Genomic DNA, 12,966 nt, shown 5'->3' on the forward strand with positions numbered 1-12,966 from the left:
CACCGATTCTGGATCCCAAGGAGCCCCACAACTCAATGCTATTCATTGTGTAGACAGAGGCACATTTGGAGGACTCCTACCAAACTTGGCTCAGTGATAGAGAGGCTGAGACTTCAACTTCAGACCTCTTGCTTCTCCATTTCATCTCAACTATCCCCATCACTGAATGCAATCCTGAGCTACCTTCCAAAATTACTGAGAAGCCTGCAGAGAGAGAAGATTGATACTCTGTTTTGAACGAATGGGTTTCATTTATAATTGGAAAACAAACAAACAAACAAACAAACAAAAAACAGCGAGTGGGCCAGGCGTGGTGGCTCACACCTGTAATCCCAGCACGTTGGGAGGCTGAGGCGGATGGATCACGAGGTCAGGAGACCAGGATCATCCTGGCTAACATGGTGAAACCCCATCTCTACTAAAAATACAAAAAAATTAGTAGGACATGGGGGCGAGCACCTGTAATCTCAGCTACTCGGGAGGCTGAGGCAGAGAGTTGTTTGAACTGGGGAGGCGGAGGTTGCAGTGAGCAGAGATCGCACCACTGCACTTCAGCCTGGGCGACAGAGTGAGACTCTGCCTCACAACAAAAAACAGAAAACAGCGAGTGCTGTCCTGCATGGGTCAACTTGATCAATAAATCAGTGAGAACCAAGTTGAGACGAGGCTGTGTTACCTGCTTCAGAAGATAAAGCCGCGCTCGCTGACCCTTTGCTCGTCTTCTCTTCCTGTGCTTTCGTAGATTGTCCTCCACTCAGTGACTACGTGGTCCTCAACGTCACCAGTAGCAGTTTTCAAGTATCCTGGTGTTTAAATTCTACACAGAACCACACTTTCCATGTCTGGGTTTACCGGGGTACGGATTTGCTCAGGAGCGTCAGGACACAGGGCCAAGCACTGGCGGTGGCTGGGCTGGAGGCTGGAGTGCTGTACAGGGTGAAGACCAGCTACCAGGGGTGTGGGACCGACATCTCCACCACGCTGACTGTCAAAACCGGTAAGGCCCCCCCACCCCCAGTCAGAGACCCACGTTAGCTTGTGCACTTGTCTTTCTATACCAGTTCCATGGCCTTAGCACGTCGCATTGTTCTTCCTATAACCAGGGCACCAGAAGTCACTGACCGCCCCGCACTTCCTCCCTCCCCTCCCAGTTATCCCACTGCCTGCCTGGCATTGCACCGGCCCACTGGTGCCTTCACGGGCTCCCTCGCTTCCCTGCGTCTCATCCTGATCGGGGTTCACTCTGCCATGTGAGGGGACAACATGTGGAATCAGAAGAACCAATAAGGCATCAGCTAGAGTGAAGCAAAGGAATAAAATAATAATAAAGCAGAAGGTGGCAGTTCCTGGCGGGCAGATCAGGACCCTGCCTGCTTACCCCACAGCACTGAGGCGGTCTAAGTTCCCTCCCTGACAGGGGAGAATCGCTGACGTTTTCATGCCTCGCTTCCCTCGTGATGCATGTAAAGTGAATGCCGTGCCCACCACATTTGTGCTGGGACGAAATGTTTTTTCTTTTCGAGACAGGGACTCACTCTGTCACCCAGGCTGGAGTGCAGTGGTGCGATCACAGCTCGCTGCAGTCTTGACTCCCTGGACTCAAGTGATCCTGCCACCTCAGCCTCCCTAGTAGCTGGGACCATGGGCACATAGCACCACACCCGGCTAAATTTTTTTATTTTTCGTAAGGATGGAATCTTGCCATGTTGCTCAGGCTGGTGTCAAATTCCTGGGCTCGAGTGATCCCAAGAGGAAACTTTTGTCCCCAAAACACATGATGCACACATGAACTCGGCACTTTGTCGGGAAGGAGCCGGTGTGGCCCGTCTGGGTCTGTCCCATGGGGCACACTTGGCTCTGCCCGTGACTTGCTCCCCACTTGCCTGGTGCCCGGTGGTGCCTAGACTTGGTCAGGTGAGGCCTGGCTGGTGGAAGTTCTCCCCAAGGCTGGCCTCCGTGGCTGTGGGATGTGAATGTGGGGTTGCTGGGGCTCCATTCTGGTCCTGGGTTCTTGACGTGTGTGTCCCTGACGTAGAGCCGGTGGGAGCCCTGGGCTGTGGGCTTTGGGCTTCACGTCTCAGCAGAGAGTGCAGAGCATAGAAATTGCTGCATAAAGACCAAGGTTAATGCTGGTGACAGTGAGTGGTGGCGGAGAATGAATGGCGGAATGTGGCTCAGCCTACATCCTTTTCAAACTGATTTGGGATGAACCTCAAGCTAAGTCCTCACAGCAGCCAGCGTGGGCATCCAGAGAGCCCCGAAGCACCCCGGCCACGCTCGGCACAAGCCCTCCACTGTGCACGCAGCTTCCCAGTCCAAGCTGACTCCACCTCATCTTCTCATTTCACTTCCAAAGTACGCCGGGACTAAGGGGAGGAGGAACTCTTTTCCCTCTTTGGAAACTGAGGCCTGAGAGGCAGTTCCATTATAGAGCCATCCTCCAGGGTGCAAAATTGATCTCTATGGGAAATGCAATAGGAACTTGCAGCTCCCTGCCCACCCCACCAACCCTGTGCCCTCACCCTCCCCACCCACCAACCCGTGCCCACCCCACCCTCCCCATCCACCAACCCCGTGCCCTCACCCTCCCCACCCACCAACCCGTGCCCACCCCACCCTCCCCACCCACCAACCCCGTGCCCTCACCCTCCCCACCCACCAACCCCGTGCCCTCACCCTCCCCACCCCACCAACCCCGTGCCCTCACCCTCCCCATCCCACCAACCCCGTGCCCACCCCACCCTCCCCACCCCACCAACCCCGTGCCCTCACCCTCGCCATCCCACCAACCCCGTGCCCACCCCACCCTCCCCACCCCACCAACCCCGTGCCCTCACCCTCCCCACCCACTAACCCCATGCCCACCCCACCCTCCCCACCCACCAACCCCATGCCCTCACCCTCCCCACCCACTAACCCCATGCCCACCCCACCCTCCCCACCCACCAACCCCGTGCCCTCACCCTCCCCACCCCACCAACCCCGTGCCCTCACCCTCCCCATCCCACCAACCCCGTGCCCACCCCACCCTCCCCACCCCACCAACCCCGTGCCCTCACCCTCCCCACCCACTAACCCCATGCCCACGCCACCCTCCCCATCCCACCAGCCCATGCCCACCCCCCCTCCCCACCCCACCAACCCCATGCCCTCACCCTCCCTACCCACTAACCCCGTGCCCTCACCCTCCCCACCCCACCAACCCCGTGCCTTCACCCTCCCCACCCCACCAATCCCGTGCCCTCACCCTCCCCACCCCACCAATCCCGTGCCCTCACCCTCCCCACCCACCAACCCCGTGCCTTCACCCTCCCCACCCCACCAACCCCATGCCCTCACCCTCCCCACCCCACTAACCCCGTGCCCTCACCCTCCCCACCCCACCAACCCCGTGCCTTCACCCTCCCCACCCCACCAATCCCGTGCCCTCACCCTCCCCACCCACCAACCCCGTGCCCTCACCCTGCCCACCCACTAACCCCATGCCCACCCCACCCTCCCCACCCACCAACCTCGTGCCCTCACCCTCCCTACCCACTAACCCCGTGCCCTCACCCTCCCTACCCCACCAACCCCGTGCCCTCAGGAAAAAAATACCTACATTCCAATGTCAGGCACAGATAATTTGGAAGACTCTAGAAGACTCCTGAATTATCAACCTATTCCACTTCCCAGCCTTGATTTTCTTTCCTTTTCCAGATTATTAAAATGCCCTTCTTTTGTAGAGCCGTTTTTGAAGGAGCCCAATTTGCTTTAAAGGCCTTGTCTAATTCCACCTTGTCATGAGCCTGTGACGCCGGGATGCAGCAGGGCAGGTATTACAGTGGCACCTGATGCCCAGAGCCTCCAGGGAGTCCAATTCCCAGGGTCCTGGAGGAGGCCGCTGGCCCACGAGACTCTGCGATACGTCGGGGCCTGAGAATCGGAGGCCACAAGGGGTGCTCCTCCCTCTTGCTAAGATGGGAGATTCACAGGGGCCCCAACTGGGAAATATACAATATACGACATTAGTGGCATTTCTGCAGCCTTAAGTGTGGCGTGCATAGGTGACACACTCTCTGATGGCCCGTAGTTTGCCAGCTGGGAGAGAGCCAGGATGGGGCACAGCTGCGGGTGGCTGTTAGATAACCAGAGAAATGTGCAGAATTGCAGCCGACCAGCTCCTGTGCCTGCCGACGCTTGGGTTGTGCATGCTGAGTTTCTTCTCATAATGAGAGACGAATATTCCCGTGTCCCATCTTGAACCTTTTTTCCATCTTTGCTTATGTCCAAAAATAATGCAACCTCCCTTGTAAGTGAGCAACCCTACCAGTTTGACTGGCAGAGTACGTTCTTGAGAGATGGGACTTTCAGAGCTAAATTCTGGAACGTCCCAGGCAGGTTGGAACCCTTCGGTCACCCTGATGTTGGGGGCCTGAGTAAGGGCCCTGTGTGAGTACCCGCTGGGCCCTGTGGTTACGAATAGGGCAAAGGAAAGCAGCAGCCACCCCATGGGAAAGGACCCTCCATGCACTGGTTGAATCTCAGTTCCTGTGGGTACGGGCTGTGTGTGACGTTTGCACCTCCTTCCTGGGATGTCTCTGCCCTGGACATAAAAGTGACTGTTTATTCTTTCATTTCTTACGTTTATTTCCCCCAATTAGGATACCTCAATCTAAGATTCATGCCCCAACCTATTAAAAAAAATTCTCCACCAAAGAGTAGGCTTCATGGAAAACATTAACAGACAAGTGTGTGACTTTTGACCACAGGCTAATTTGTTTCACTGTCTGTCTCAGATGCCCAGGTATTTGAAGTCACAATAAAGATTGTAAACCACAACCTGACAGAGAGGTTACTCAACCACAGCAGCATGGAGTTCCAGGACTTTTCTAGACAACTGCTTCACGAGGTAAAGCCACAATGAGACATAAAAATCTTTTCTTGGGTGTTCTGAGTGAGGACATCAAACACAAGCCAATTCCTGCCCAGCTCTTCCTCTGGGATTGTGGCAAAAATACATGTTACTGCAGCTTCAGGGGAGGCCAAACCCAAATTGCACAGTGATTACTCAAAAGCTTCCCCCCTGCTTTTATGGGGTGCTTAATTCAGATACGGGGCCAATCCATCTTTAAAATATGTGCCTTTATTCAAATGGTCTACACCATTTAATCCTACTGCTGGATTTTCTGTGGAACCTTCTGTCTGAGGGCTCTGTCTTCCAGCTCTGGGGTAGCTTCATTAGCAAAGTGTTTACCAGCAATCACGGCATCCATTCCTCCCTCGTGACTAAAGGGGGACATCAGCAGACAGCCAGGGAGAAGCAAGCCAGTGGGAAGCACATCTATCCACAGATGGTGCATTGGAGGGAAAAGTGACTTCCTAAGCTGCCAAGAATCACATAAGGTCTGAGGTTTTACCCTCCCTGCAAACTAACAAGTGAATCTACCACAGTGTCATGCATGCTGGCAGAAGACACGAGACTCCTGGGCCAGAGACAGAAGACAGCACAGCACAGCAGGCAGCATGCGTGTGCTGTTGTGCCACTTCCCCCTCCTGCACCCGAGTCCCACAGAGGTGACGCAGAGGGGCCCAGGAGCATGAAGCACATAAAGTGGGTCTGCACCTGAGCTGAGGAACCCCAACCCTAGGGAACCTGAATCTTTTATAACGGGTGCAAGCACTTGCTCCAGAAGGAGACATTATCTGTTACATCAGACAGTAACAAACCTGCCCTTTGCTTTGGAGGGAGCCATTATCTCTCCCTCCCAAGGCTGTTTACTATGCAAACATCCTTGGAAAGATATTCTAGAACAAAAGGGCAGTTAGTGCTTCTACTTGCAAGATGTGTAGAAACGCCAGAGACCCACAGAGCGTTGCTTCCCAACATTTGCCTGCAGGGGGAATCTAGTTTTCATTGTTTTCAGAGAACTCCCTCCCTTTTTTAATGTTAACTCACTTGTGTGTGCAAGTATGGATTGGCAGAAAGGCGGGGAATCAGGCTGGTATCTCCCTTGCTTGGGCGTGGGTAACCCTAAGCACCTGGCTCTGTGTGCATGTTTTCTGCGGGATACAGCCTAGTAAGTGGGGGGACAGCTCCAAAGAGCCGTAGGCATTGTTCCTTGATGGGGCCTCTCCATCTATCAATCCATTTATCAATCAATCCAATAGTCTTTCTCAAACACTCACACAAATGACCTTCACACCAGTTTTTGGGACACTCAGAGGGGACTGTCCATCTGATGCTGCATAACTGGGAGCTTGATTGCAGTGGTCACTGTGAGTCCCCAGCACACACCAGACCAGGCCTGGCCATCCCAGGGAAAGCCCAGCTAAGGTGCTGTGAATGGACCTCTCTGCTTGCTCTGAGAGGTCGGTCGCTGGGTGCCTCCTCTTGATTGTAGAGGAGAGAAATGGCTCCATGAACCATCCGTTGGTCACACCTGGAACCCTGCTCAACGGTCGTGAAGACGTCGATGGATGTCTGCTGTCTGAGTAGCTGTTGCCTCTTGGCTAGGTCGAGAGCTCCTTCCCGCCGGCGGTGTCTGACTTGTACCGAAGTGGGAAACTGAGAATGCAGATCGTGTCTCTCCAGGCGGGAAGCGTGGTCGTGAGGCTCAAGATCACCGTGCAGGACCCTGGGGTTCCCGTGGGTGTCTCCACGCTGGCCCCCATGCTCCGGCCCCTGTTGGCAAGCACAGTGTTCCAGATTGACCGGCAGGGGACACGTGTGCAAGGTACAGCCCAGCCACCCGCCCTGCTGCCTGGTGCCCTCCAGCTCAGAAATCCTCTTGGTGACTTTGAGTCAGTCTTTCCTTTATTTAAAAGGGTAAAGAAATGCAAATCCTATTCTATCTTCCTCCACTGGAACCGGGGGCCAGGGCAGTAGCCCTGAACAATCAGCCCACCTGTGTCTCATCGGTCAGCCCAGGACCCTGAGTGAAATGGGGCTGGAAGGTCCTCTCGGAGGAAAGGGACAGAAGTTCACTGTGTCTGTGGTCAGGGCCCCCCCAGCACTTCCAGGCTGCTGGACAACTGCCCACATGTGGGTCTATTTCTTTTCTTTTTTTTTTGTTGGGACAGAGTTTTGCTCTTGTTGCCCAGGCTGGAGTGCAACGGCACGATCTCGGCTCACTGCAACCTCTGCCTCCTAGGTTCAAGTGATTCTCCTGCCTCAGCCTCTCCAGTAGCTGGGATTATAGGCGCCCGCCACCACACCTGGCTGCAGGGCCAATGGGAGCAGTGTGCAGCGTCCTGCCCTGGGCTCCTGCCTGCTCTGCGCCCTTGCCTGGCCAGCCCGGGAGGGTGCAAAGGCTTGCTGGCAGCTCTTTCTGCTCCCACACCTGCCTCTTCCTCTGAACTGGAGGGCCGGCAAGCCTCAAGGCATAATGCAAGACTAAATACAGCTGTCAGCGCCTTCCTCTGAGCTCGCTTGGGAGCTGTCTGGGGGGACGGAGGAGTGAAGACTAGGTGAATCACCACACACCAAAATAGACACGAGGTGCTTGGTGGTTTGAGCCAGCGGCTTGCTTGGTGCCTCTGCTGTCCTCCATGGACTGCAACCCAGCCAGCCTAGGCTCCGAACCCAACCCAGAGCAACCCTAGGAGAGTTACTGATAAGCTGGAGGTAGGTTGAGTTCATGTTATACTCAGCTGGACCCCACCCCCGGTGTAGGAAGGTCATGTTATACTTAGCTGGAACCCCACCCCCGGTGTGGGAAGTTCATGTTATACTCAGCTGGACCCACCCCCGGTGTGGGAAGTTCATGTTATACTCAGCTGGACCCCACCCCCGGCGTGGGAAGTTCATGTTATACTCAGCTGGACCCACCCCCGGTGTGGGAAGTTCATGTTATACTCAGCTGGACCCACCCCCGGTGTGGGAAGGTCATGTTATACTCAGCTGGACCCCACCCCCGGTGTGGGAAGTTCATGTTATACTCAGCTGGACCCAACCCCGGTGTGGGAAGTTCATGTTATACTCAGCTGGACCCCACCCCCGGCGTGGGAAGTTCATGTTATACTCAGCTGGACCCCACCCCCGGCGTGGGAAGTTCATGTTTTACTCAGCTGGACCCCCACCCCTGGCGTGGGAAGTTCATGTTATACTCAGCTGGACCCTACCCCTGGCTCAATTACTTTTCTATTTCTTGGTTGAGACACTAAGTATTGGAGAATGTTGGCACATCAAAGAGAGAGGAGAAGGCATTTCAACTTTTGGGGTGTGGAAACAGAGAATAAAGAAGAGAGGTTAGATGCGCACCTGTGGGTGCTAATATCATCCAAAGAAACCAACATTTCCTAATCTTTGCCCCCAAATAAGCCAACCGGTGTGAAGGTGGGCACGGGCAGGCCATAAACTTGTCATGAGAGTGTTGGACGAATGCCCCACCTCTGCCCCAAAAGTGCCCCTGCTCCCGGCCGTTCACTGCAAAGATGGCTAGGAAGGACTCCTTCCAGCATGGGTCTGTCTTCTGATCGCTCTCTGGCCATTTTCTCATGGGTTTTGTCTTGTATCTAACCCTGGCAGACTGGGACGAGTGTGTGGACAGCGCAGAGCACGACTGCTCGCCGGCTGCCTGGTGCATCAACCTGGAGGGCTCCTACACCTGCCAGTGCCGCACCACCAGGGACGCCACCCCTTCCCGCGCAGGCCGGGCCTGTGAGGGTACGTGTCGACCCCGCTGCCAACTCTGGGGAGGCCCCCTGCCCGAGAATCTGGGGGTGGGGCAAGGTCCAATTCTCCATCGGCACAGCGCTGAGGACCTATGGTAATGTTAGGGACCTACAGAAATGTTTTCATTTCCATTTCTTTTAAAATCAGAAGAAAGAAATTAATAGAAGGATAGTAAATATACATAAAACAATGAATCTAGCCTGGATTACACTCATCGCTATCCAGATGTCATTATAAAATGTAATTTTTGATAGATTTTTAAGTGGAGGGGTGCAGGGGTCCATGAAGGCCAAGTTCCTTGGGCCCACAGAAGTCAGGATGCAGCCCGGGGCAAGGGATTCCTCCCTAGGTGGCCTGGAGCCCAAGAAGGGGTGGAAGCCCAGAGAAGCTGGAGAGCGGCTCGATGGGGGCTGCTGAGCTCTAGTCCTGCTGTATCAGCCCTCAGTCTTTTCTGTGGGCCAGTTCTGATGAGAGGGTTGGGGATACCTGGGGTGCTGAGCTGAGCAGCAGGAGGAGGCCACGTGAGGACCTAAAAGGCAGTGACTGATGAGACATGTCGGCCTGGATGCAGGCATGGCAGAGGCGCCCAGCCACCGGCTGCCAGCCCCCACTGAGGCCTTTCTAGCTGGAAGGAGCAGCCGAGACCTGTTCTCTGGGGAGAATGTTTCTTAGACACTGCGAGTGCTGCTCTGCTTCCTAACACCCACACCTTGTCTTCTCCTGTTTTTCTTATTTGCCTAATGTCCTGCAAGTCGATGACAGCATCCAGCACCAAGTCCCACACTGAGCACAAACCTGGGGGAAATTGTCCCATTTTCCCAGAGTCCTGATGGATTAATCTGAGGCCTGTGAGAACCAAGCCCTGCATTTTCAAGTCCGGGTTTTGTAGCCCCCCGGGGGGATCCCTCACCCTCAGCTTCAATCTCCTCATTTATCCAGTAGAGAGGCGTGACTTGCCTTCGGAGATTCCCGGGGAGCCTGCAAACATGAGCCCATTAAACTCTCCCGAACGCTGGCTGAAGCCGCCTGCGGCCCTGGCCAGGTCCACGCGGGGATGCACAGCAGTCCTGCTGGACGGTTGTGGTGCCCTCCTGGGAGACTCTTAGTCATGGGTGGGATCCAGCAGGCTCTGACCGTGGATGTTTCTTGGCAGGTGACCTGGTGAGCCCCACGGACAATGGGCTGTCTGCGGTGACAGGGCTAACGGCCCCAGCTCTTGGCACGGGAACAGCAGCCCTCGGCCTAGAGAACTTCACCTTGTCACCCAGCCCTGGGCACCCTCAGGGCACCCCAGCAGCAGGCCAGGACTGGGCCCCAGGGCCCCCGCCCAGGAGAGGAGGCAGCAGTGTGGTCGGGTATGACAGGAACAGCACAGGAAAAGGCGAGGAGCAGGAGGCGCCCAGCACTGCCCTGGGTCTGGGGATGGACCAGGGGAGCCCCAGCGAGGTGAACCCCAGCCAGGGGAGCCTCAGACAGGCGAGCCCCAGCCAGGGGAGCACCAGCCGGGTGAGCCCTGGTCATAGGAACACTATTGGGGTGATAGGCACCACCTCCTCCCCGAAGGCTCCTGGGTCAACCCACAGCTTCCCTCCTGGGGCCACAGATGGCCCACTGGCCCTCCCTGGACAGCTACTGGGAAACTCCACCGTGGAGCCACCCTCCTGGCCTTCCCCTACTGAGGACCCCACCGGCCACATCATGTGGCATGCCACCCGTTCCACCTGGGAAACACTTCTGAATCCCACGTGGCTGCAAAATGAGGACAGTGGACCTTCCGGTTCTGTCGACCTGCCATTGACCCCCACCCTCACACCTCTGAAGACCCCCGCCTGTGGTGAGTTCCTCGAATGGTGCATGGGGACTAGGACTAATAGGACCCATAGCCCGTGTGAGCCTCTGGTGGCAAAGCTCCCGTGGCCATGGAGTGGCAGGCTGCTAGCAATGCTCAGGCAGCAGCCTCATCTTGTGCGCGAGGAAACGGAGGCACCCAGCAGCTGGTTTCTGGTTGAGTTAGGAAGACAGCTTGGTCCGCTTGCCTGTCCCAGCCCTCTCTTCCTCGTGTCTTAGGGCTCCCTGTCTACAGCCGCTGGGGCAGAGGTCTGCCTTCAGGAGCAGGCACTGGAGCTTACTTGTCGCATTAGGTACTGGAGCCATCCCCTGAGGCATTGACCACCCCCGCTGTCCTGCCTCCTAGCAGAGCTGTGCCCCCGCCTGCCCCAGCCCCAATCAGTGTGATGACACCCCCACAACAACTCTGCACCCCCCAGTAATGCTGCCCTCCCATAGCTGCTCTGCACCCCTCCATTGTTTGTCATCCTGCCAAGCATTCTGCAGCCCTGCAGCTGCTCTGCACACCAAAGTGTGCTGTACCCCAGCTTTTCTGCACCCCCGGCTCTCCCAGCTGTTCTGCACTTCCTCAGCGGTTCTGTCTCCCCAGCTGCTCTGTATCTGCCCAGCTGTTCTATATGCCCCAGAGATTCTGCATCTCCCCAGCTGTTCTGTATCTGCCCAGCTGTTCTATATGTCTCAGAGATTCTGTGTCTCCCCAGCTGTTCTGTATGTTCCCTGCTGTTCTGCATCTGCCCAGTTGTTGTATACGCCCCAGAGATTCTGCATCTCCCCAGCTGTTCTGTGTGTCCCCAGCTGTTCTGTATCTGCCCAGCTGTTCTATATGCCCCAGAGGTTCTACATCTCCCCAGCTGTTCTGTGTCTCCCCAGCTGTTCTGTGTCTCCCCAGCTGTTCTGCACCTCTATAGGTGTTCTGCACTTTCCCAGCTGCTTTGTGCTCCCTCAGCTGTTCTACACCCACAGTTCTGTACTTCCCCAGCTGCTCTTCACCCCAGTTGTTGAACCTCCACAGATGCTCTGCATTGTCAGCTGTTCTACACCCCCAGTTTTTTTTTTACCACCTAAGTGTTCTGTACCCCCATCTGCTCTACACATCCAGGATTTCTGCACCCCTCAGCTGTTCTGCACCTCTAGTCATACCGTAACCCCAGCAGTTCCATGTTACCTATGGAAGATTGAGCCATCACCAAGCCGCCAGGTGACATCTCAGGAGAGTCACAGCAGCTCTGTGCAGGAATTGGGTCTCGGTCATGACAGCCCTGTGAGCTTGCAGAGCTAGTCTGCCTCTGGATTTCATGCTAATGAACTGTTACATGTGATCTTCCTCAATGCATTTCCTCTGCTAAGCAGGCTCTAAGACTAAACTCTTAAGCCCATGTAAGTCAGTATTACCGAGGGACCTGAGGTCTTCCTGTAAGAATGGTTCTCTAGCCAGCATTGTCACCAATATCGACCCCTAGTTGGATCCTGGGTAAATCCACCCAGGGGTCAAGAGTAGACGGTCCATCTGAGGCGCCACCAAGAACCTGCTCAAGAGACCTTCATTTTGGGGAGTCCAGGGGCCTCAGGGATGTATATGAGCCATTTGCTGAAACAAAACCAAACCAGAAGCCATTCGCTATCATCCTGAGGAGGGGCAAGGATGCAGGCCCAGAAAGCGCGGGCTTGGGACGTTTGTATAGGATCCTACTCACCCATCACCTTGGCGGCCATCACCTGCAAATCGCTCATGTCCCCACAGTGATGAATTTGATTTTTGGCATTGGGCGAGGCTCCTTTTCTCCTAGAAATGGCTTGATTTTTAATTTTGGTGTTTCTATTCCACTTGCCAGTTCCCGTCTCCATTGGGAGGATCGTGGTCTCCAATGTGACCAGCACAAGCTTCCACCTGGCCTGGGAGGCAGGTCTTGCTTTGGACTCCGCCTTCCAGCTCACTCTGACTTCCGCATGGAGCCCCACCGTGGTCCTGGAGACCTGGAACACGAGTGTGACAGTGTCGGGGCTGGAGCCTGGGGTCTTACACCTGGTTGAGATCGTGGCCAAAGCATGTGGGAAAGAAGGTGCCAGAGCTCATCTGAAAGTGAGAACAGGTAATGGGCTTCCATTTGGTTTTTTGTTTTGTTTTGTTTTGTTTTGTTTGTTTGTTTGTTTTTGAGACGAAGTCTCGCTCTGTTGCCCAGGCTGGAGTGCAGTGGTGCGATCTCAGTTCACTGCAGGCTCTGCCTTCCGGGTTCACACCATTCTCCTGCCTCAGCCTCCCGACTAGCTGGGACTACATGCGCCCGCCACCTCACCCGGCTAGTTTTTTTGTATTTTTAGTAGAGACGGGATTTCACAGTGTTAGCTGGGATGGTCTCAATCTTCTGACCTTGTGATCTGCCCACCTTGGCCTCCCATTTGTTTTTAAAGAGAGGAATAAAAAGTATGAAAAAGGCTTTCCGTGGGTTAAGGCTTAAGAGAGC

The 12,966-nt window shown here is 55.2% G+C and overlaps 1 protein-coding gene across 2 annotated transcripts in view; it reads left to right on the forward strand.

Moving 5' to 3' along the window:
• UMODL1 (uromodulin like 1) overlaps window positions 1-12,966 on the forward strand; it is a 129,460-nt gene that overhangs the window by 89,605 nt on the left and 26,889 nt on the right. For both annotated transcript variants that reach the window (XM_073010805.1, XM_073010802.1), the window contains exons 7-12: window positions 743-997; window positions 4,779-4,891; window positions 6,497-6,716; window positions 8,510-8,647; window positions 9,810-10,490; window positions 12,337-12,594. In XM_073010805.1, coding sequence (XP_072866906.1) covers window positions 743-997; window positions 4,779-4,891; window positions 6,497-6,716; window positions 8,510-8,647; window positions 9,810-10,490; window positions 12,337-12,594 — 1,665 coding nt within the window. The remainder of the gene's footprint in view (window positions 1-742; window positions 998-4,778; window positions 4,892-6,496; window positions 6,717-8,509; window positions 8,648-9,809; window positions 10,491-12,336; window positions 12,595-12,966) is intronic.

This window comes from Chlorocebus sabaeus, chromosome 2 (genome assembly GCF_047675955.1).
Source record: "Chlorocebus sabaeus isolate Y175 chromosome 2, mChlSab1.0.hap1, whole genome shotgun sequence".
Taxonomy (NCBI): Eukaryota; Metazoa; Chordata; class Mammalia; order Primates; family Cercopithecidae; genus Chlorocebus; species Chlorocebus sabaeus.